General features: G+C 42.8%; 2 protein-coding genes across 2 annotated transcripts in view; both read right to left on the bottom strand.

Moving 5' to 3' along the window:
- Nucleotides 1-956: 956 nt before the first annotated feature.
- Nucleotides 957-15,664, bottom strand: syt11a (synaptotagmin XIa). Its single transcript, XM_027030570.2, has 4 exons — nt 15,386-15,664; nt 5,582-6,456; nt 3,469-3,589; nt 957-3,231 (listed from the first exon to the last, which is right to left on the bottom strand). Exons 1-4 carry the CDS (start codon nt 15,417-15,419, stop codon nt 2,921-2,923), a joined length of 1,341 nt encoding a protein of 446 aa, XP_026886371.2. The 5' UTR covers nt 15,420-15,664; the 3' UTR covers nt 957-2,920.
- A 186-nt stretch (nt 15,665-15,850) lies between these two features.
- The window catches only part of si:dkey-222b8.1 (uncharacterized protein LOC560317 homolog), an 18,384-nt gene continuing 9,685 nt past the window's right edge, over nt 15,851-24,549 (bottom strand). Inside the window, exons 10-12 of the mRNA XM_035528825.1 lie at nt 23,740-23,908; nt 23,026-23,164; nt 15,851-19,418 (exon numbers count right to left, since the gene is read on the bottom strand). Of these exons, the coding sequence (XP_035384718.1) occupies nt 19,207-19,418; nt 23,026-23,164; nt 23,740-23,908 (520 nt within the window). The 3' untranslated portion in view covers nt 15,851-19,206. The remainder of the gene's footprint in view (nt 19,419-23,025; nt 23,165-23,739; nt 23,909-24,549) is intronic.

The raw sequence follows: 24,549 nt of genomic DNA, 5'->3' as shown, positions 1-24,549 counted from the left end.
ATATCTACACTTTTGTGAGTGGAAACTGAATCAAAGGTCTGTCAAAGAACAATGTGTGTGATTGTGAAGAATTGTAATTCCTCATCTGACCTTATGCCATCTTATGGAAAACAATAAATGGAAATTAATGGTCTATCTCTATTAGCAGAAGAAAGTTAGATGCAGTAAACATTAATGAGTATTTATTACACACTATGACACACAGATATGAGCCTCTACCTTCCTGAAACTGTAATAGAATGAACTCCTGTCCTCAGTTCTTATGCTGACACTACAAACACCAGTATCTCTCTCTTGCTCTCTCTCCTGTTCATGCAGTATCATTATTCTTAAATCACACACACACACACACACACACACACACACACACACTCCTTCATCAGGACTGGGCCCAGATGTAACTGCTTGGGACATGTCAGTGATCGGTGTTGAAGCCGATGTGCTCTGAGTTATGTTCCTTCTCCATCATCAGTGTTAAATTCAGTTTGTGCATGAGACTCTCTTACTGACATCCTCTTAAAGAGATAAAGGAGAAAAGGTGTCAATCCAGTTAACCTGACATTTTTATATCTGCAGCTGTGGGAAGTGAATACAACATGCTGTACCTTGTCTTTGATATGGGGACTTAGGCCTCATCACAAGTATTTGGTACCCTCCATATTGTTTTCTGTAATGACATATTTTTAAAAATCTAAAAGTGCAAATATCTGCCTAAATCTGCATATTTATTTTCATTTTCAGAGTTCTAATCACTATTTTGAAAATTAGTGATGAAATATAAGATAAGTATATAAGTATTAATGTAAAGTCCATGTGCACTATATGGGCTTGAGAAGGCCATCAGCTGAATTTTAACAAACATTCTAATGAAACTATATATATATATATATATATATATATATATATATATATATATATATCTATATATATATATATATATATATATATATATAGAGTTATTTTAGTTCTGTAAGAAAAAGCATGCCATAGGCTACAGAAATGGGAACCTCTTATTATACAATTTGTACATTTTGCTACAAGAAATAGTAAAAGCAGGCAAAGAAACAAAGTGTCCTTTAAAAAACACACACGCACACACACACACACCCATTCCATGTGGATATAGACCAGGAGAATATGGAGTGGTGCAGGTAAAGCCAGTATCTCCTCCAGCTGTGATGACACCCATGTTTATATCTGGGCCTGAGTGCAGTATCTGGAGGAAAGGTTTCTAATTGGCTCAGGCACCAGGCTGGCAGGGAACCCACCCGACCAGGCTGGGCTCCAGTCTCTGTCTTGTTTTTTAAGTAGTTATGTAAGAACAGAATAAACTAGCCTAGTGTTTTGGGTTTTTTTTTTTGTTTGTTTGTTTTTTTAAACATTTTATAAAGGACAGCTAAATTTAGCATATAGAGGCCAGTACCCAACTTACTACAACTAACAATTGTTCTACATTATTTTAAAATGTTCTTTTACTTGTTGTCTCTTCTCTGTGGATTACCAGGATTACCAGTGTCTTCAAAAAGAAAACAGAGAGAAACAGACCAGCGCAACCTTTTAAATGTACAAAAACGAGGTGGAGTCACTTAAACTCTCAAGTATCTGACATCAAGCTTCAGATGTTTTGGTGTGATAAACTAAAAAATCTATTTTTCTTTCTTTTTTTGCAGCAGGAATTTACATGTAGAGTTCAGCTCTCTGCTGCTGTCCCTCATTCTTCCTGCTTCTGTCTGTCCAGCCAGGTATAGGCTGGTGGAGGAGGACGGGACACATTGCAGGCTGAGAAGATGAAAGGATGGTAAGGGAGGACTTGAAACTGGGACAACTGAGAATCTTTCACCCTGAAAATGGGCCATCCACCCTGGATGAAAAACTGTTGCTATAAAAACTTAAAAACTTGTATTTCGGTCTTCAGCAGACTACTCTTAACATGCTAGTTGACAGGTTACCATGACGGGATCTGTAGTTCTGTGGGTCAACACACAAACGGTAAATAAATAGGTTTTACCTCAAGGTTTTATATTTTATGTTGATATGTCAACAATTTCTGTAAAAAGAAAAGGTGTTGGGAAATGTTGGGAAAGATGTTGCAAGCATGGTGGCACATGACAACAAAGATTCCTGTGTGATATTTTGGAGATAAGGACACAAGCAATTATTTTCCTTTTTTAGTAATAAATGCTTAGCTAGTTTTTCTAAAGAGAGGCCGTCATAGCCTGAGTCACTGTATATGACTCCTTTCATAGGTTCAGTAAAGTCATCTTCCACACTGGATCTCCCCCCAAGCTGTTTGCTTCCACTCTCACAGCTGTTAAACACAATAACTCATGAACTGATCTGTCTAGGTAAGTGCAGATGTGTGGAAAGAATCAAGGGGTCACTTCATAAATGGACACTGTCACTCGTGCTACCTAACCCATGCAATGTATTCATGTGAGTGCAGCTAAGAGGGTGGGGCTACAGCTAAGACAGCAGGGCTATGGATGCACCTATGAGCAGGTGTGTGGGGAGAGGCCCACAGGGTTCTTGCAGGTGGAGTATTTCTTCCTCAAGGACATAATAAACCCCCAAATCCCCACAAAGTCACATGTTGACTTGGATATACTCAAATAAATATGTGGACTGTCTCTGCTGCAACTGATTCACTGAAGTCCTTTGCAGTCTTTTCCAGTCCATCTTTTCAGACATCTCCTCCTTAGCAGTCAGTCAGTGACCGCACAAGCTGATATGCATGTACGGACATGAGCACACAGACACATACACACACATACATTGGGCTTTGAGTGATAAAAGGATGTGTTATCTGGAATCTTTGTCTAAGGTGTCAAATTAAGGGTATGTATGACACACTCTGGTCACATTTGGCCTGTGGGGGAGGGGCCAGTGCTCAAGGGGAGGGACTAATACTCAGGGGGAGGGGCTAGTAGTCAGACAGATTGTGCCACTTGGCAATCTGGCGCCGTGGGTTGTCGCATACTTCCCTCCAGTGGGTGACGCCCGAGGGAATGGGGCTCTGCCCTCCCAGCACCACTCGGCCAATCACCTCGTTCTTGGTGGTGCGGTCGAAGTCGATGACCAGGAACTCCACTGAGATGTCGGGCATGAGCTCGGTGGGCACATCGTAGATGAAGGACTCATTAAAGGTGGGATTGAGTGTGCACTTCTTCACGTGGGTCTTCTTCTTGGCCATGCGCTTGCGTCCATAGAACACGTTCACCTTCACGTACGGGTCTGCGGGGGCACAGGAGTGAGGTGAATATGCGTGCGCGTGCGTGTCTGTGTGTGCGTGCGCATGCATGCGTGTCTGCGTGTGAGTGCATGCATGTGTGATTGTGTGCGTGTGATTGTGTGTGTGTGTGTGCGCATTTGTGTGTGATTGTGTGTGTGCATGTGTGTGATTATATGTGTGTGTGCATGCATGTGTGATTATGTGTGTGTGTGTATGTGTGTGTGTGTGTGTGTACTCACTGCCAGGTAGGCTGGTGATATCCATCGTGGGCAGGTGTTTGGCTTTGAGCACTACCACATTCAGCCTGTGAGTGGCAGGCTGGTAGGAGAGAGACACCAGCAGTTCCCCGCGACTTTCACACTGCAGAAAGGAGCAGACATCAGCGCACACATGCTAAGACACAGTCATACCACCATACACACATATGGGTATACTGGCACACACACACACACACACACACACACACACATGCTCAAACCAGGTTGGAAACAGGTTGAAAGGACAAAGACCACAATTTGTCCCAAAGACACAAGATGGTTCATTAGAATTTTAAACAGCAATTCTGATGGAAAAATGTGGACATTCATATACCTTCTATAGAGGCTGATCTGATCCACTGTGTTTAAGGTCTCTCTCAAGTTGAGCATTTCAGTGTTAGTTCTGGCTATCACCATAGCAACTCACAGTGGGTGGCAGCCTGAAGCTGAGCTTGAACTCGGGACAAAAACTTGGGAGTCTATTTGTGTGTCTGTGTCTGTGTATGTTTGTGTGTGTGTGTGTGTGTGTGTTTGTGTGTGTGTGTGAGAAAGAGAGAGAGAGTGTCCAGGTTTGAGTGGTGATGGAAAGTCCTAAGTGATGACAGATGATTCCAAAAGCATACCATTTCCACATGGAGTTCACTATTAATATTAACTATATTAATAAGCATTAATTTGTCTTCTGTTATCATGAAACACCACTATTTGTATTCTGTTTCTGATCTCACACTGCAGTAAATACCATGCCAATTACAGGAGTTTATATGTGACTATGTTTTTATGTGTGTTTCTGTGTCTGTGTGTGTACATGTAAGAGCGCACCCACACATGTGAGTGTGTACACTAAACATTTCTAACCTTGTATGCCTGCTGACAGGAGCTTATGTACCAAACAGCCTGTAGTTCATAAGAAAGCCACGAGCAGTACAGATGACAGGATTACTAACTACATCTCCTATGATGCAATGGTGGATGATCTCTTATGATGCTGTTAGGTAACAGTGAGACCCCCAATAGTCCTTGCCTATAGAGGCAAGGACTGTATGATACACATTTTACATATTTACATATAATTTGATATTTTCCCCATAAAATTTCCTGTCATGGATCTACTGGCACGGGAGTTCCACTTTCTATGTCTTGCATGAATGGCTGTATCTGTGCTTTATGTATTGTTAAGTATGTGTGTGTGAGTGTGCGTGACTGTGTGGTCATCTGTGAGTGTGTGTGTGTGTGTGTGTGTGCATGTATGAGTATGGAGCTGGTTCCTGTGTGGAGGCTTATATGTCCTTCAGTTTTCAGTGGTAACACAGACTTCTGGTAACACACTCTATACACACTTTCTCTATACACAATCTATACACACTCTCTCTATGCACAATCTATACAAACTTTCTCTATACACACTCTATACACAATCTCTATATACACACTTTATACACACTCTATACACAATCTATACACACTCTCTCTGCATAATCTATACATTCTCTCTATACACACTCTATACACAATTTATACACAATCTATACACATTCTCTATACACACTCTCTATACACACTCTATAGACACTATACACACTCTCTGTACACCATCTATACATACTCTCTCGATACACAGTCTATACACTCTCTATGCACAATCTATACGCATTCTCTCTATACACACTCTGTACACAATTTATACACAATCTATACATTCTCTCTATACACACTCTATATACACAATCTCTATATACACACTCTATACACATTCTCTCTATACACACTTTCTCTATACACACTCTATACACACTCTCTCTATACACACTCTATACACACTCTCTCTATACACACTCTACACAATTTATACACAATCTATACACATTCTCTCTATACACACTCTCTCTATACACACTCTTTACACACTCTCTCTATACACACTCTCTCTTCATTGCCACACCAGCCTAATGGGGTCTCAATCAATACCCACTCCCACCAGTCATTCCAGGCTTACAAATGTGTTTGTGTGTGTGTGTGTGTGTGTGTGTGTGTGTGTGTGTGTGTGTGTGTGTGTGTGTGTGTGTGTGTGTGTATGTGTGTGTGAGATTCTCACCTGTATGTTCCTCTTGGTGATGTCCTGGGTAATGTTCACCTTGCCTGTGCTTGGGTCCACACCAGCGAGCGGCACCATTGCCTCACCGATCACGTCGTCCCGCGCAAACCGGTCGAAGCTCAACACCAGGAAGTGGAGTGTGAGCTCCGGCAGTGAGCTGAAGGGCACACCATAGAATGTGAACGTCTCGTCGAATGCAGGCTCCAACGTCCTGCGCAGCACGCGGGTCTTCACGCGGTGCTTCTTCTCCGGCAGGATGGTCATCTTCACATAGGGGTCAGAGCTGCTTGTCTGCTCATCCACGGCTGGCAGGCCGCTCGCACCCACGACGGTCACCACCAGCGCCTTCTTGGGGAAGTTGTAGTCAACCACAAGGCTGAGCACGCCCAGGGGGAGAAAGGTGGGCCCAAACGGGGTGGGCGTCTTACTGGCCGTCTCACTGCTGCTGCTCGAGCTCCTCTCCAGGCAGCAATAATCCGCTCGCACAGGCAGCGCCCTCTCCAGCCTGGGAGGAGCGTCTGGGGGAACAAGATGGTTCATCTGAAGCTGGGCACCACTCTCGGGGTCGGTGTCCACCAATAGAGTGCTGGCCTTGTTGGAGCAGTAGGACCATGCCCCTAGGGCGGAGCGACGGCCTACACGAATGATCTTCTTGCTGTTGTTTAGGGTCTCGGGGTAGATGCTAATGCCCTTCAGCAGGTGAATGAACCTGTAGGGCGGATTGGTGGGCGGGTCATAGGGCCCGCTCGTCAGCTTGAAGCTGCCTGTCATTTGACGATAGTGACGCTGACAGCAAGTCCAGAGGAAGATGGCTACGGTCACCATGACAACCAGAACCCCTGCACCAAGGAATCCCGCCAAGACAGGAGAGACCTCTGTGTGTGTGTGTGTGTGTGTGTGTGTGTGTGTGTGTGTGTGTGTGAGAGAGAGAGAGAGAGAGAGAGAGAGAGAGAGAGAGAGAGAGAGATTAGCAATACAAAATAGTGTCTTTCAGACTGTCACTGTTTTTAGTCCAGATGTAGATATCAAACATGCATGCCTAAAAGAAACATAAACCATATAATCTTTTGACACTGTTGTGCTTAACAAAAAATGAGTGCTCTGTAGTAGTGTACATAGAGTGTGATGTCTGTGGTGTGTTCTGTAGTAATGCATGTACAGTGTGATGTCTGTGGTGTGTTCTGTAGTAATGCATGTACAGTGTGATGTCTGTGGTGTGTTCTGTAGTAATGCATGTACAGTGTGATGTCTGTGGTGTGTTCTGTAGTAATGCATGTACAGTGTGATGTCTGTGGTGTGTTCTGTAGTAATGCATGTACAGTGTGATGTCTGTGGTGTGTTCTGTAGTAATGCATGTACAGTGTGATGTCTGTGGTGTGTTCTGTAGTAATGCATGTACAGTGTGATGTCTGTGGTGTGTTCTGTAGTAATGCATGTACAGTGTGATGTCTGTGGTGTGTTCTGTGTGGTGTGTGGCACCAAATAGAAGGAACAGCTGGTACATCCCACCAGTCCCTCTAAGCAGCACTGGCCCGGGCAGCAGGTAAGAGAGTCCAGCCCAATTAAATATGGGACATGGATACAGAGGCGTGCACCACACTGCACCTCACTTCTATGCCATATGGATCAAGACAAAGCAATGACAGTGATCGAAACAGGAACACAGGACCGTGCAACATTAACATCATTTTGTACTTCAAGCTGCAGGCTTGTGGCTGCGTGATGTACTAAGTGCTCCCTGCTGCGCCTGCTTGGCCCCTGGCTGCTATCTGCTCATTTCCGAACAGTTTCCTGCCTGCTGGAGCAGATGCTGATGGACTCTAATGCACTGGATTCTGAGAGCAGCACTTCACTTTCTCATCAGCAAGGCCCTGCGGCGAAGACTGAAAGGAGATATACTGGTAAAAGACACCTGGGTATCATTTCCAGAAAATGCTGCCAGTCAAATCTGCCTGGTGTATTTATAGCGAAGCTACAACACCATGCTTCCAGGGAGGAAAGCGTGGGCCACTGTGCCAGCGCTCTTTGTTTGGCCAGTTTACTGATGCATTCGTCTCATTGAAATGATGCTCAGTTCTGAGCTGTCAGGGCCTGAGAAAACTAAGCCTAGTGACAGGGCCTGCTCATGCCCCAAGGGCCTGGGGATAAAATCAGTAGATGCCCTTCAGTAGTACACCATTCAGTAGTAGGCCATTCAGTATTAGATCATTCATTAGTAGGTTATTCAGTAGGGGGCCATTCAGTAGTAGGCAATTCAGTAAGGATCATTCAGTAGTCTGTGTAAACCAGACAATGCTGAGCCCAGCTAACCTCATCATTATCATCATTATCACCATCATCATCATCATCATCATCATCCTTGCTTGTCAAGCTTTCATAACTTTTATTACTTTCATGACTTATACAAGGCCCTCCATGATCATCTCACACTGCAGTGGAGTCAGCCTGACAGGCTCCATTCACCATGACGTCTGTCTCCTCTCATCTCCCTTTATCTGCCCTTTCTCTCCCCTTCTCTCGTCCTCTTTCTTTCTCACTGGTCCCCCCTTCTTCTGGGGTCTGTGTGCTGAGACCCCCTTCCTGCCCATCAGTTGCCATGGCAACAGCAGGACCATTCCGGTCTTGGGCACAGAGAGCTGATTGGAATTCTTACTGGAGCTCCAAGTCTGTGTGCTGGTGGGAACAGGGTGGGTCTTAGAGATTGGCACAAAACAGCCAGCAAAGGGGAACACCCGAACCATGGAGGTCAACCCTCCATGACCTACACCTGAAGAGAGTAATCCAGCAAGAGCACATTTGCAACCAGTTCACCAGCGTGGCCACAGAAATACACCTTAAAACAACATGGACACTGACTTCCACATGAATTTAACATACAGTCAGCAGAATGACAGGAAGTGCAGGTCAACCCCACTGGGCTCTTACATTAGAACAACATCAGGTTGCCCATGTCCTAATACTAGGATGAAAACAAATTCAGATGTTTGGTAATACATACAGTTTACAGCCAGGCAAAAGCTGTGCATGTAGACCACTGCTAAAAAAGCTAATTGTGATATTAACAAATCATAATTGTTAACTAAAGCATTTCCCAGTGGTAATCCAAAATGCCCTTGCTGTTTCTGAAATGAAAGCTATTCTTGCATGAATGGATGTGTAAACAGTCAAAACTTTATTGGATATCACTTTAATGCAAGCTTGGCTAATAAAGTAGAACAGGTTTTCAGTGAAGCCTCCCTCAGTTAGTCTGCTAAAGCTAACAAAAGACAAACACACACACACACACACACACAAAATCAAACAGCCACACCTGCACATAAACATACACACAGACACAAAAAATACACTTCTAAACCCTTCTAATCAGAGATAACACCAATAAAAACTGCACCAATCCGATACCAATATCTTGCATTTGAATGTCGCGGTGTATCGATACCAATCTGATTATATTTCATTAAAAACCACTGTGGAGCTGCGGTTCAGTTGTTTGTATTAAAATGAGATTGCTAGAATAGTTTGCCTGCTTTATCTGAAAACTGCTTTATCTTTTACTGAAAACAACTGTAGTTCCACATCAACTTACTACTGACATTATTGTTCTTTTTGTGCATCTCAGCGGTAAATCACTGTTCTAGCCAGTACACTCCTCACACATGCTAGCCACTATATCAGCACACAGAGATGGGCTACCTGTACTGCCTACTCTCTTGGTTTTAAGAGCTAGCTGTACCGCGAAGTCTCTGGTTTTAAGCAGTGGTCACAACCGGTAGAAATGTAATCTCATAATTACAAGATGGTTATTTCTTTCTACCCAAACTTTGAACTTTACTTTACAGCCAAACTGGAAATAAAGCTGATTCTTAACAACCAACCTGGCTTTTACCACATGACCTGCTCAGACTAGCCTGGCTGTTATCACGTGACCTGCTCAGACTAACCTGGCTGTTACCACGTGACCTGCTCAGACTAACCTGGCTGTTACCACGTGACCTGCTCAGACTAGCCTAGCTGTTACCACATCACCTTTTACCCATATTGGATCCAACATCTATTGCTGATATCAACCCAATTCCGAGTGAATTCTGGAGTGAAGTGCCTAAGTACTTCTAACCATAACGTCTGTAGGGAGCCCTGCACTTCTCTTAGGCCCCTGTACTCAGCCAACATTTCTAAACTTCTGAGCTGACACATTTTCTAAGAAGAACCATGAGTACCACTGTCAAAAAAAAACTTAGAAGAACACCATGACTGATAAACAAAACAAAAAAAAAGTATATTTCAACTTGTGGGCCCAACACTGACATGCGTGTATTTTACACATGAAAAGTTACAAAGGAGCTGAAACAAACATGTACACACACACACACACACACACACACACATTCATGACAAATACTCAAACAGATGCACAGCATACTGTAATTAAATGTATAATGTACAGATATACAGAATAATGTACAGAAGCTTCCTTATGTCTGGTCAGGTGCTTCATATTACCCTGTACCCAAAATGCCTTGCTCTCATAGTAGAGGAGTAAAGCACTGGACAATAGTTCACATGGCTTGGGCAGAAATGTGGGGGGGGGTCAGAAGAGTTCAGAAGAGGGTCGCAGGGTTCAGAAGAGCTGGCAGACTTAAGAGTTTCTCAAACTACAATTTCTTTTTATACTCTATTGATTTCTTTAAATGGATTGTTTCAGCTACATTTTCAGGATAGGCACAACAAACAACAAAACATAGACATTCCTTTAGAGTTAAAAAGAAAAAATAATAAATCATAATATATTGAAGAATGCAGTACATTTATGGCATTTACCTAAGCAACCTACAATGATGACTGAACACAACTTGAGTAATTGAGGGTTAAGGGTTTTGCTCAGGGGTCTAACAGTGGGAATTTAGCAGTGGTGGGGCTTGAACCAGCAACCTTCTGATTACCAGTCAATTCCAATTCCAATTAGAAGTCAAGTATTTATATATAATTTATATTACACACTTCCAAAGGTTTTAAATCTGAGTACATTTTCACAGGGAATGAAAGAGTGTCCTTTCCTCCACACCGCATTTATTGCATGTGTCTGGATTACTGTCATTAATCTGGTGTAAAGAGGGAGTAATATACACCCACATAATCCATTTGCAATGAACCAGCCCCAATCCCCTTGCCTCCACCACTGAGCCACACCCCTCTGTTTTGCATATTCACGCTTAAGGGTGGGGTGTCCTGATTTATGTGGTATAGAGAGGTAGGGTGAAGTTTCAAGTCTGCATGGTACTCCAAATGGAGAGTTTCAGAGGCACCTTCCGAACAGAGTGCTATGAGAAATTTCCAAGAATGCCCTGGAATTGAACTGAAGTCTAGAATTAATAAACTGGCATTGAGCATTTTGATGTAACATTTTCCGTTCTTCATCTTAAATTTTTATATTCTAATGTCTGCTCCAAGCTATGCTTTTTTCACTGAAGATTCCTTAGAATTATTTTCTAAAATATTGTATATATAGGTTACCTGGCCAGGGCAGAGATTTAAGATTTTTCAAGTATGGATAAAGATGATTTGTGAAAAAATGTGTGTGCTTCTGTGATGTAAGAATAAAATTCCTAATCTGTACATATTTAAATGTTTGCAGGACTATAATACCTCTTTAAATGTATGTTTTCATCATTCTGATCACCAACTCTGGATTGATTTGAGACTCTTGAATGGCCTTACACTTATACTGACCAAAGTCCCTCACTTTGCTCAGCCCTGTGTAAGGCCAGGAGCCCTTCTGCCTGGAGGGAAGGTTTGGTTCCCCATAGTAGCCTGGAGGGGTGCACAAATATGTCTGAACTTTGTGCCACACAGTATTCTCCAGTGCTTTTGAACTGATTCTGACTTCCTAGAGGCAGAACAGCATATGGGCCTGTCAGCTTTGCTCTTGGGTTGCAGCTCCTGAACACGGGTACTTGCTGGCAGTGGAACGATATTTAATAAGCCCTAGGCCAGCTTTTAACATACTTATCTATCCCCAACCCAACTCATTTGAGTGATCTAACTCTCATATTCTCCTACTTCCTCTCTCTCTCTCTCTCTCTCTCTCTCTCTCTCTCTCTCTCTCTCTCTCTCTCTCTCTCTGTTCATCTGACCCCACCCAACTCTTCTACAGACAAAGGCTGGACATCTCCTCTGTTTGATTAGTCACTGCTGCCCCTGCGGAACATGATGTCACATGATGTCTCTTTTTTTGGCAGCACCTTCTAAAGGCAGCTGCTCCCGTTGCTTAGACACAACCCCTCAACGGGAGAGAGGCAGGGGAGGAGCAGCCGATCGCTCCTTCTCAGAGGGACTATGTGCTGCTGCTCTATGCATATGCCACCTACACCCTATTAGCTTATACTTAGTTTCACACATTTTAGCCATTAATTAGAGGACTGGGCATGTCAGTGGTATCTTTTTTGGTCATAATGCTGTGGTTTCTGAGTTAATAAGGTCATATCTGGATTGCTTGATTCTCAGTTCACAATTTGTAATTTGGATTTGTGTGAACAGATGAGGAGGGCAGGCACTGTCATCGCTATCATCAGCATCTTCGTCAGCATCACCATCATCACCATCATCATCACTGCCTCCTTAGTGCCACACTCATACGATTACACGCAAAGACTGTGTGGGTACCAGTAATTATTACGCATGAATTAATTGAACCTGTTAATCACCGGAGTGTGGAGGAGAAGAGAGAGAAGACGAAGAGAAAAGGGCCCCCTCACACACACACACACACACACACACACACATATATGGCACAAGACTGCATTTCTGACAGACTGTGAGCAGAGTCCCCAGTGCTAGATAACTGCATGCAGTGATGAGCTGGTCTGCAGTGTGGACGCAGTTTCTCCAGTCTCTGTGTAACTCTGCTGCAGTCCTCTCTGTTCATGGGCCCAAAAGCCTGGTTAGCCTCTTCAGCATTTCCTCTAACAAGAGCAGCAGGGTGAGGTGCTACTCTGGAAACATACAGCTTTGGCGGGCACTTTGCTGAGAGCCGCAGCCCAGCAGGGACACAGAGAGGCTTGTTACTGTGAGACAACAGCACCCCATGTCTCCCCATTACAATTCTGCCTGTTGTTCATCTAATACATAATACAGAATGTGCACACACACACACACACACACACGAAATCATGCATTTTGTGAAGTCATGGACATTGTCCGTCCAATCGAGACACTCTCAGAGAGGACAGGACATTAGATTTATATTGATTTGTTTTGAATAAATGAACCTGATGATCCAGTCTCTCACCGTCATGTCATGCTGTGTACTGTCAGAAACAAAAGAGCATTAGCTACATTTATTTGTCAGAAACCTGACATCAGGTTTGTGTTAAAAAACAACACAATAAAACAACATGGATGTTGGGAACATGTCAGCATGGTCAGCTGAAGTCATATGGTAAGAATGTAAGAAACCAACAGTACTTCTTTGTCTGTAGGGACAGAGCCCTTCAGCTCACACTGCTAAGCAGCTATAAAATCAGTACTGTTGCAGTTCAATATAATAAAAGGCCTCTCAAATAATACCAGTTAAGGTCTCTTGAGGTGAACCAGTCTTGCGTAGGTCTAACTTCAGACCGGTCTGTAGTTGATTTCAGACCAGCCCAGGGTTGGTCTCAGACCAGTCTATAGTCAGTGTCACAACAGAACAGTCCGAATCTGGTCACTCCCATCTTTTTTGGTCAAGTTAGTCTAAGACCCGTCTAGAGTCTCAAATCAACCCAGAGTTGATCTCTGACCAGTCTAGAATCAGTCTCAGACCAGTCCAGTTTCTCTTGGCTCTACAGTCTTTTCCTCACAGTTCCTACACTGTGGGGTCTGTTCCAAAACACCCGGGAGATGTGTTTTAAATATGTGACGCTGCCTTCATCACACGCATCAAGCAATACATGCATAATCCACACTGCTTGGCTCCCCACTCCTACTGTGTCAGTGCAAATTAAGGAGAAACACAGTTTCTTCTATTACCATATAATACATATTTTGTATTAATTATTTAGTAAATCAAGCAAAAAAGTCAGTAAATGTTTGGGTGTCTCATACATTTTCAAAAATAGTTTTAAATTATTCTTTAGATTTTACAGGAAAAATTAATATCTTTTAACCAAGATGTCACTTTCTTTTGTTTAATCAAAACCTCTTTTTTTCAAATAAACCTAACCAATCTAAAACAAAAATGAGTATTAAAAATGTTATTTGAGGTGTTGTGGAAATATAGTTATATAATAATAGTTAACTCAGTAAGGACCATTCGAATAAATTCAGTTCCCTTAAAATGGGTTTTAGATTGAGAGATTGAGGTTTCAATCGCTAATCCAATATTGTAGATTGGTGTTTTCTGGAGTGAAGGGATTAGCTAAAAATTATTATTTATTATTAAGTCATTAACAGTTATGGTTAGGGTTAAATTCCTGTGACTTTCACCAGAATTAGATTTATGTTTATTTATTTAATTTTTTAAAAAATGTATTAACTTTTATTTCACCAAGCATGTTACACCGACAAGGAACGTGTATTTGTCCTAGTGATTGCATACATGTATGACATAGCATACGAAGCATACTATCAAGACAAGTACATGGGATCAGGTACCAAGTATTTCAAAAAGACAGCTGATATTTACCCAAGGAAGGAACAAAAGCAATAATAAAAATATAATATAATAAATAAATAAATATATAAATGAATTACAATTCGTATACAAGGAGGAAATCTGTAGTGACTTTGATTTGACAGTGCTGAGAAACTGTATGCAAACAGCCTACAACAAGCTTACAGTGTAGCATAAAATCATACATTTTGACTAATTTCAGTTAATTTATAATAATAATAATAATAATAATAATAATAATAATACACTGTTTAATTAGACAGTAATAATGTAGTAATAAAGTCGCAAAGCAGAAAAAAATGGAGACAAAATCGCATTAAATATAACAACCACAGAGCAGCGCCGTCCTTATCCTTCATGTTGAGTTTTGGGCCCCTGGAGGTTTTACCTAAACAATGTGACCAGAACAGGGCCAGCTGATGCCTTGCACGCGAACAGACATAACGTCATTCTCTGAAGCGCACAACCACCGGGGACGCAGATGAGGAGGCAGCGATGGCTCATCCCCCGATCTATTATGTGCCCAAAAAACCCACCTTAAACCTGCTAATGGTGTCACGATTTGTCCATAACACCTAAATCCATGCACACATGCGGAGTTAACACACTCCGTTCTTTCAGCGTTTGTATATTGGAAGCGATAACGGTCTAACCTGGAAAGTCAACGATTTAACGCGACAAAAACATTCAAAACCAGCGGAAGGCGCTACGTTTTCGCCTACAGTTCACACGTTTTCACATTTCTGTCTAAAACAGTATATTTGAAAGAAACATTTCATGCTCTGTGCGCAACTCTATATTATAAAATTAATTTGCACTTTATAAACTTACGCTTCAGAGTCAACAATTAACCTTTTTAAAGAAACAACCCAGTTCTTTGTTGTTGAATGTGACAAGATAATGGTATATGTACTAGCCTAGCCAAATAGTAGACTGTATTTCTTCAATTAGGCCTGGTGGAAAAATTAGCCTCGTTGGGCCTAGAAGGCTGTTTTCTGTTTAAACACACCCCGAATGTTACTTTAAATTAATTAGTTAATGGCAGCGCTGCAAAGCCATGGAGTGTGGACAGAGAGCTACATTAAATCACAGCCTCTAAAGGCGCGATTTTAGAAAGTCTGACCACTGCCTAAATGAAAATATGCCATTTTACTCACCATAGGTGGGTCGTAAATTGGTCTTCTCAGCCATTTTAAAGGTCCAACTGGGCTGCGTTCAGAAAACAAAAATAACTAAATAAAAACGAAAAAAAATTTTTTTTAATTCCACAGTCTATTTTATTTCCATGAATGGCGCCTTCATTCCGCTCTCTCGTGCTTCTGGGTGAGTGATCAGACTGCGTGTCGTAGGCTGTGTTCTTTCTCGCGTGCTGCTCTTGGACGTGTTCGGGAACGCGCCCACCTCCTCTCCTCCGCTCGAGCCACAAATGATGCTCAGAGCGGATGCAGCGCTACGTCGGCATCGAAAGCGCATTAGCGCCTCCCAAAGACGACACATGTCGTGTTTGTGCAGTGTGCTGTTCTGTAAGATAAGCACTTAAGGCCTATACAATGCAGTTTTCGTAATTGCAAATATAAAAATAAATGTAAGAAAATATGACTTAAAATATTACGATCTCAGAATATCTGTATCAAAATGATTTTACTTAACTTTGGTGTACAGTCAACATACAGGATCAGAATGTCCTTTAACAATAAAATAATTATAATTACAACAGTGATTGAATTGAACAATATCAATAAAATAGTCATTTTTTTACACCAGATAACATACTGATAAATACTTGTAAGAATACATGGAATGCTTTAGATCTCATTTTCCAGTTGAATGATTGTCATTTTACTGACTCACATATTTCAATCATGTTACAACATTATAAAGGAAGTTGCAAGGGGGTAGACAGTTAAATTTTGAAAATGGCTACCCTCCTGAAAAACCAGGCCTACTAAAAGAAATTTTATATTTTGGGTACAATAGAACACCAAATATACTCTAGATTAACTAGTGCAGAAGGAACTAACTCAGCATCTGAGGTGACAATCTACATTTAAAAAGAAAATGTACTTTCACCTGATGATGGCAGCTGCTGTAGGTCTGAATCTTACTTTACCTGGCTTTAAGGCAAAACAAACTGGACAATAAATGATTGACCTATTGTCTAATATCACTGGTTAATGTGTTTGAATGGGTCTTGTTTTTCAGTTACAGCAATAAGCAAGCTATGAAGTACTGGAATTTAAATCTAATCTAGTTCTATTTTATAATAGTTTTCATCTTAAAATCACTAAATTACATGTTAATACACTAATCATTTGTGTATTAAAAGTTATGTACACGATAAAGCAGAGCTGAATGAATTTGTTGAAGCAGACTTCAAGCTCAGAGAACGAAAAATATTCATCACTAATTGCACGTAAGAATGCAAGCACTCACTGCCTTTGTAATCTGAATTTAAAGTACAAGTTTTAACCAAAGTTTTCATTTCCCCAGTGCAACACAGCACAAAGGCACTCACCAAACAACAAGCATACCTGACACCTAAATTCAACAACATAGTAAAGAAAAAATAAAAATAAAAAAACAACAAGGTGAAATGCATAAATAGTGTGACTGTATTTAAAGGCTTGTAATTGTCTTTATGACCTGAGCCAGCACTTGATCCACCCTGCAGAAGGACTGGGAGACAGTATCGTTTGCACTGTCCAATTACACCCGGTCTGTTAAGAAGAAATCGTTTATAAATGAAACCTGAAAGCTCTCTAGCACTGGTAGATATGTGAAGTAGTTACATCCCAAACACACTGGGGGCGCCCTTGTTGGCATACCAACCGTTAACACACCAAAAACCAAGTCAGTGAAAAGGACTTAATGCAAGATAAAATCTTGAAGTGTAAGTGATTTTTGAATTGTAAAACAAAATAGAGAAAGGCACAAAGATTATTATGCAAAAAAAAAACAAAACCAAAAAACCAAAAGCAAAAGCCAAATATGATTTAGGTCTATGTCTCCCTATAAATTCCCATGATTACAGTGACATAATCTGCAATTATTATACCATTGTTTATCTGACCACATACAATCTGTAAAAATACTGTTATGTTTAATTCTACCTGCTATGTATTTTGATCAGCTTATTCTGTTAAAAACACTTAACTGGTGTTGTAGGTCTCTCCCTCACAATGGCATATAGTTCCTGTAGAAGCTCTCCAACAGTCCTTGTGTCTGCCATCCTACACAGTTCACCGCCAGCCAAAAAACCTTACAACACCTGCTTTTATACACACATGCTTCACCTCTAGAAGATGTCATGACCCTGATTGGTTGGTTTGGGCATGAAGACCTCAGCTCAGAAGTGAGAAGACAGGAGCTCCTGGAATACGGTGGGTGACCGCTGCTAAGAATGAAATGTACAACTCATGACTAAGAATAAAACGTACAACTCAAAACAGGAAGTACCTCAGATGAACAGCTGACTTGACTCAGTGAATACTGGCTACAATTTAAAGAGCGAAGAGTTTCTGTCTTCCCATGGAAAAGTGTATTCCCACTCCACCCAGCAGTACAGGAAACACTGGCATAGAAAATTAAACTCACAAGACTTTCAAGCTAAAAGAAAGAAAAGGTCCTGGTTTGCACTCAGTTAGTGGGTGTAACCCTGTCTTACATGTCTGTTCCATCACCTGAACCTCCCTCGATACTGATTTGGTTAAAGCATGAGGTGAGTTTATGAAAGCAGGTAATGGAGGATACCAGACACATTTTGGCATATAAAGTTCCACTGGGTTCATGCTAGATTATGATGAGGTATTCTGGCTTTGGTGAATCGTACACCACATGGCAAACGATTTGGTTACAAACACAAAACTGCGTCACCACAAATACTAACATCACCATTTTAAAGCTGAACAATTTTGTCTTCTTCTTTATCTTTTTTCTTTTCTTGTATTTTTCCTTTTTTTGGTATGAAAATAAAGAGGCTCAGAGGACCCGCGAGACGGCTGGAGACCAGCTATGTTGCGCACGAGCAAGCCAGGGAGACGGGACCCCTTGCACAGGATGCTGATGTGGAGACACGGAGATGCCTGGGATTCCATCCGGCTCTCCATCGGTCCAGGTGTCTGAGAGAGTTCCTGAATGGTTTAGCCCCCGCTGAGTTGGCTTTTCGTCACTCACACGGAATGCTTGCCACCTGAAGTCCAGACTCAAAAGCAACGCACTGGCTGCAGCTCTGGGAACGTTACCACATGCCCTGGCAACCATGCAGTGAGAGTGCTGGCGTCCGTGTGAGTGGGCCAGGAGTGTTGATGTCATGACAGGCACATCTGCTTGCCGGTCACCTTAGAACACGTTGTGCATGTATGTGCAGGTGTGTGTGTGTGTGTGTGTGTGTGTGTGTGTGTGTGTGTGTGTGTGTGTGTGTGTGAGAGACAAGGTTAAAAGTGTTCCCTCTCGGTATTGCAAACCTGCTGCGTTTGGTGTGTATTATTACTGTAATTAGGTGATATGTAATGCTGGAGAGGTGTACAGACAGTAAAGCTATTTCCCTGAACTTAATCCGCAATCAACCCGTGGAAACTTGCATTAATCCAATGTACATGCATCTGCTCTGCAAAGGAAAGTCTCAAGTCCCTTCAAAGGGGAACAAAAATGAGGAAATGAAGAAAGAGGGGCCGCATTTGGATTATGATGGACAATACAGAACAAAACGGAGGCTGCTTGTAGTGTGTAACATATGGTCTGTGTTTGTGTGCGTGCGCACATGTGTGTGTTTAAGTGTGCTTGTGTGTGAGTTTGTGTCTGCTTGAGTTAGTAAACAAGTGTGTGAAGATGTACATATGTGTGTTTGTGTGTGTATCTAGTGAGTGTGTGAGTGTGGGCAAGCATGTGTGTCTGCTCGAGTAAGTAAACACATGTGTCAAGGTGTAGCTGTGAGTGCTTGTGTGTGTGTGCGTGTGTGTGTGGATCTTTCTCCCTGTTCTCAGTTGGAAGGGCCGGGGTCTGCCAGTGGCATGGTGTGTAGCACCTCGTCCAGCAGCTGCAGGGCACGGTGTAGATGCACCTCCACCCAGCAGGGGGTATGCTTGATGCTCTGGCGTGGGTAGTCAGGCCCCCAGCCCTTAACGAAGCTCAGACGCAGGATGCAGAGACGTCGCAGGTCATCCACGCCAATCCCCGCCGCTGCAGACAGACCTGCAGACCATGGGAGCCATGATCAAAGTCATGCACTACTCTACATACTGTATCCAATAACAGCATATTAAAAAGACATAAAATGTACATAGGTAGTATTAGAGTGAAAGAGAGAGAGAGAGAGAGAGAGAGAGAGAGAGAGAGAGAGAGAGAGAGAAAGATAAAGACAAAGAGACCAAAGATGGTGCCTGGATAAGGAAGAAATACAATAATATTCCCATAAAGGAAGCAATGAAGTCTGCTAAGCAAAGGTTAACAAAGGCATGCAGACTGCAGAGATACCCAAAAGAAGCCACATCAATGAACGATTGAAAGTGTCTTCTCAGTCACAGAGCAGCACTCTGACCAGGATCCAAAGCTGACACAGCAGAGTCCAAGAGCATATGGGAGCATGAATCATCACACAACACCAGGGCTGAGTCCTTAAGAGCATATGGGAGCATGAATCATCACACCACACAAGGGCTGAGTCCTTAAGAGCATATGGGAGAATGAATCATCACACAACACCAGTGCTGAGTCCTTAAGAGACCTCAAAGCAGAGCACCTCAATCTCCCAGAGCAGGAAACAGTCAGCATTCCAACAGCAGACATCTAAGAGCAGGTCAGGAACAAGAAGAACTGAACAGCACCCAGGACTGACATGACCCATGACCGGCTAAAGAAACTGACAGCTCTGTATGTTCAACTAGCAGAAAAAAATGAATCTGCTGGTAACTACCAGCTCTCATCCGATCAGGCTATCACAAGGCAGGACAGTTCTGGTCATCAAGGACCCCAACAAGGGCCAAACACCATCAAAGTACAGACCAGTAACATACCTGTCCACACCACGTACGCTCCTGTCAGAAATACCAGCCATCAATCTGATTGAACATATATGTAAGTATATGAGCACTGCTCAAAAGGGGTTTGGAATCAACAACAGAAATAAGCACCACCTACTGACAGCTGTCCACCAGTCCTCCATGACCAGACAGAGCTGTCCTCCAGGACTCCAGGACCAGACAGAGCTGTCTTCCAAGGCTCCAGGACCAGATATACATGTCCAACAGAGCGCCAGGACCAGACAGAGCTGTCCACCAGAGCTCCAGGACCAGACAGGAAAACCTCAGCATTCTTTGGACAGACTACAAGAAAGCATATGACTCAATGCCACATGCCTGGATACCTGAATGTCCAGCCCTGTATAAGTCAATAAGACCATAAGGGACTTTATCTAGAATTCAGAGGAACACTGAAGAGCAACACTAGAAACTAACTCAAGGATACCTGCCCAGGTGTCAAAGTGTGGAATATACCAAGGAGATGTACTCTACCCACTGCTGTTCTGCAGAGACCTGAATCTTTCCAGCCAGCTTTTCAGTAAGCGTGGTTATGGGTACAGATTCAGGAGTGGAACTACCATCAGCCTCCTCCTGTACATGGACGACATCAAGCTGATGGAAAGGAACACAGACCAGGATCTACAACAAGGACATAGCAGTGCCATTCAGGATGGAGAATTGTGGTCAGCTGAAAAAGTGATCAGGACAGTGGGAATGGAACTTCCACAAGGCCATATAACAGAATCAGTCAGCTACGAATACGTAGGGGTCCTCCAATCTCACAGGAACCAAGAGGCAGAAACGAAGAGGACAGCAACATTCAAGCACCTCCACGGGGTAAGACGGGTCCTCGAGCTTCAAGTTTCAATGATTTATTGCCATATTAGTCATTGCTTAACTGAGAAGAATTTGTTTCAGTGCTGCAAGCATGCACACCTCTGACACCCACTGTCTAAAAAAAACCTAAAACACATTAAAAGACATCAGAAAAACTCATAAAATCATTAGACATAAGATGGTCTACTTAAGATGGTTGACACAAGATGCACTGTAACCTTTTACCAGAAGGGAGCAGTTTAAAAAGGTCCTGTGATTGGGGTGAAACCATCTGCATGCATTTTTAATGCATTCTTCTTAATGCTGATGTATCTAGAGGCAAAAGATGGGAGTTCACAACCAATGAATTTAGTAGCAGTACGCCCCACCTTCTCTAATCGTTCTCTCTCGTCTGCATTATCTGCATTACCATACCAAACACATACTGAAAGGGTCAACACCCTTTCCCCCACTGTTCTGGAAAAGTGTAGCAGGCCGGCTTTGGGCCCACCAGAACTTCTAAATCTGTCTTACAAGCCTGGAAGGTCCTAAAGTCAACTGAATCTGAATTTGATATACAGTGAGTATAAAAAAGGACACAAGCAGGCTTGGGCTGCTAATGTAGAAATTTTAGAAAATAAAAAATATTATTTTAGCGATGTATAAGGTGCCTGAGAAAACCTGAGAAAAACTGCAATCTCTTGTCAATCATTTTATGAGATCCTCCTCAACACCCCATCACCCCGTCTCTGTCTGTTTGGCTAAGAAACCTTGCTGGGATCCATTAAGCGCCCTGCACTACCAGATGCTTGTACTCTAGAGAAAAAAACACACTGTCTATCCATAAAAACAATTGTAATAAACTAAGAGTTCACATTATAGAATAGAAAATAGAAAGAATTATTATATTAAATTTATTAGTGCCATAATTATAAAATTCAAAGAGAAAGAAGTGATCTATTCTTTCTGAACTTTAGAAACATATGGAAATATGTTATTATTTAAGCATATACATTTTCTAACATAAACTAGTTTCACCTTCTAAACTTCAGAAGCAATGTTCCACAGCACACTGATGAAAAACCTTTGGAAACTTCATGTGCAGTGTGTATATATGCAGTGTAAGTGTCTGTGTGCAGTGCAGGTGTGTCTGTGCGCAGTGTGGGTGTCTCTGTGTGTCTCTGTGTGCAGTGCGGGTGTCTCTGTGTGTCTCTGTGTGCTGTGTGGGTGTCTCTATGTGTCTCTATGTGCAGTGCGGGTGTCTCTGAGCACAGTGCAGTTGTGTCTGTGTGTCTCTGAGCGCAGTGCAGTTGTGTCTGTGTGTCTCTGTGTGTCTGCTGGGAGGGTTTCTTTGCATGTCTCTGTGCTCAGAGTGGGTGTCTCTGTATGCTCTGTGGGTTTCTTTGCATCTCTTTGTGCAGTGCAGATGTCTCTATGTGTCTCTGTGTGCTGGGAGGGTGTCTCTGTGTGTCTCTGTGTGCTGGGAGGGTGTCTCTGTGTGTCTCTGTGTGCTGTGTAGGTGTCTCTATGTGTCTCTGTGTGCTGGGAGGGTGTCTCTGTGTGTCTCTGTGTGCTGGGAGGGTGTCTCTGTGTGTCTCTGTGTGCTGGAAGGGTGTCTCTGTGTGTCTCTGTGTGCTGTGTAGGTGTCTCTATGTGTCTCTGTGTGCTGGGGGGGTGTCTCTATGAGTCTCTGTGTGCTGGGAGGGTGTCTCTATGTGTCTCTGTGTGCTGGGAGGGTGTCTCTGTGTGTCTCTGTGTGCTGTGTAGGTGTCTCTATGTGTCTCTGTGTGCTGGGGGGGTGTCTCTATGAGTCTCTGTGTGCTGGGAGGGTGTCTCTATGTGTCTCTGTGTGCTGGGAGGGTGTCTCTGTGTGTCTCTGTGTGCTGTGTGGGTGTCTCTATGTGTCTCTGTGTGCTGGGAGAGTGTGTCTGTGTGTCTCTGTGCAGTGCGGGCGAGGTTCTCACTGATAGCAGGTGCGATGCCCCCCACACTGCCAGGGCCTGGGATGTTTCCTGCCACGGCAGCAGCCTGGGCAGCAGCGGCTGCCTGTGCCGTGGCAGCCTGCTGCTGCATCTGCCGGTGACACTGCCTGAGGTCAAACACCTGAAGAGAACACACCTGTATGAGCTGTGTGTAAACTAAGAATCACAAACAACTCATGATAGATCTGCTTCATATGCACGACACAGAAATATTCATTTAAAAATTGAAACAGCAGTGCAACAGTCAAATAAAGTCAAAAGACATATTGCAGAGGTAAGAGTAAATTGCCACACACTAACAATGTTTGCTGTGCACTGCGTAAGTGTTTAAGACTAGAAACTGGAGCCCCAGCACCCAGCTGAGAGCTTCCATTCTGGGATCTGTCCAGTGCTTCATAAACACACACAGGTTGAGGGATCCATGGTGAATAGCTTCTGATTAAATCTACCAGACTGTGCATTTGCCACGGGTAACCCAACATGCTGTTGTTAATCCAGTCCATATCTTTAAATCTGAACTGAACCCTGACCCTTGGCTTAACCCTGACAATGACCTTTACCCTGAGCCTTTCAAATTTAAACCTCAACCAAACTCTAACCATAGCCTTAACTTTGATAATGACCCTGATCCAGATTCCATTGCCTAATCCTGACCCAAAATCTAACCCTATGACCTACAGGTCATGCCCCTCTGACCTTGATGTAGGCACCCGGGTAGATCTTGTGCACGGCGTCTCCTGGTGCCCTGCCTGCCTCTCGGTCCAGGTAGTAGCTCTGGACGAAGACGGCATGGTCGCTAAGACAACGCATCCACACATCACCCTCACCCCGACACTCCAGCTGTACTCCTTTACCTATGTGCAACCTGTCAACAAACACAAACACACACACACACACACACACACACACACACACACACACACACACACACACACACATATATATATATATTTCCTTTAGGTGAGTAACTGCAATATACTGTAGTAAAAGATGTAAAGGTCACAATTGCAGTGAACTACAGAAGAAACAGGACATTTTGGACAGAGGTGCTTCATCAGCTGTGCAAGTAAGTTTTGGAAGTTCTAGGAGGTCAAAACAGTGCTTAACATCAAAATGGTAGATGAGTTTCTATGGTTTGTAGAATGTAGATCAGTTCTCAGTCCTCAGGTTTCCTAACTTCTTTGTTGCCATAACAACAACTGACAATACAAACAGATCCATCATTAATGCATAGTGCATTATTATAAAAATGGCTTGTCACCGGATATGACAAATCCTTCATTCTCGAAGGTGTTCAGCTGATGTATTGATGCACTGTTGATTACAACTCCGTCATGATGCATGAGGAGGAAAGGGTGATAACAGCTGTTCTTTTGGGCTGGTTATTTAATAAATAACCAGCCCAATAAATGTTAATAAATGTACATGTACCACATCCAGAGTTATTATCTGAATGGTCATTTATATCATGCCTGACGAACATGTCTTTGATGTTTTTGTCTCGTC

This window comes from Electrophorus electricus, chromosome 8 (genome assembly GCF_013358815.1).
Source record: "Electrophorus electricus isolate fEleEle1 chromosome 8, fEleEle1.pri, whole genome shotgun sequence".
NCBI lineage: Eukaryota > Metazoa > Chordata > Actinopteri > Gymnotiformes > Gymnotidae > Electrophorus > Electrophorus electricus.
The sequence above is the reverse complement of the archived record's forward strand: the minus strand, read 5'-3'. Positions and strand labels throughout refer to the sequence as shown.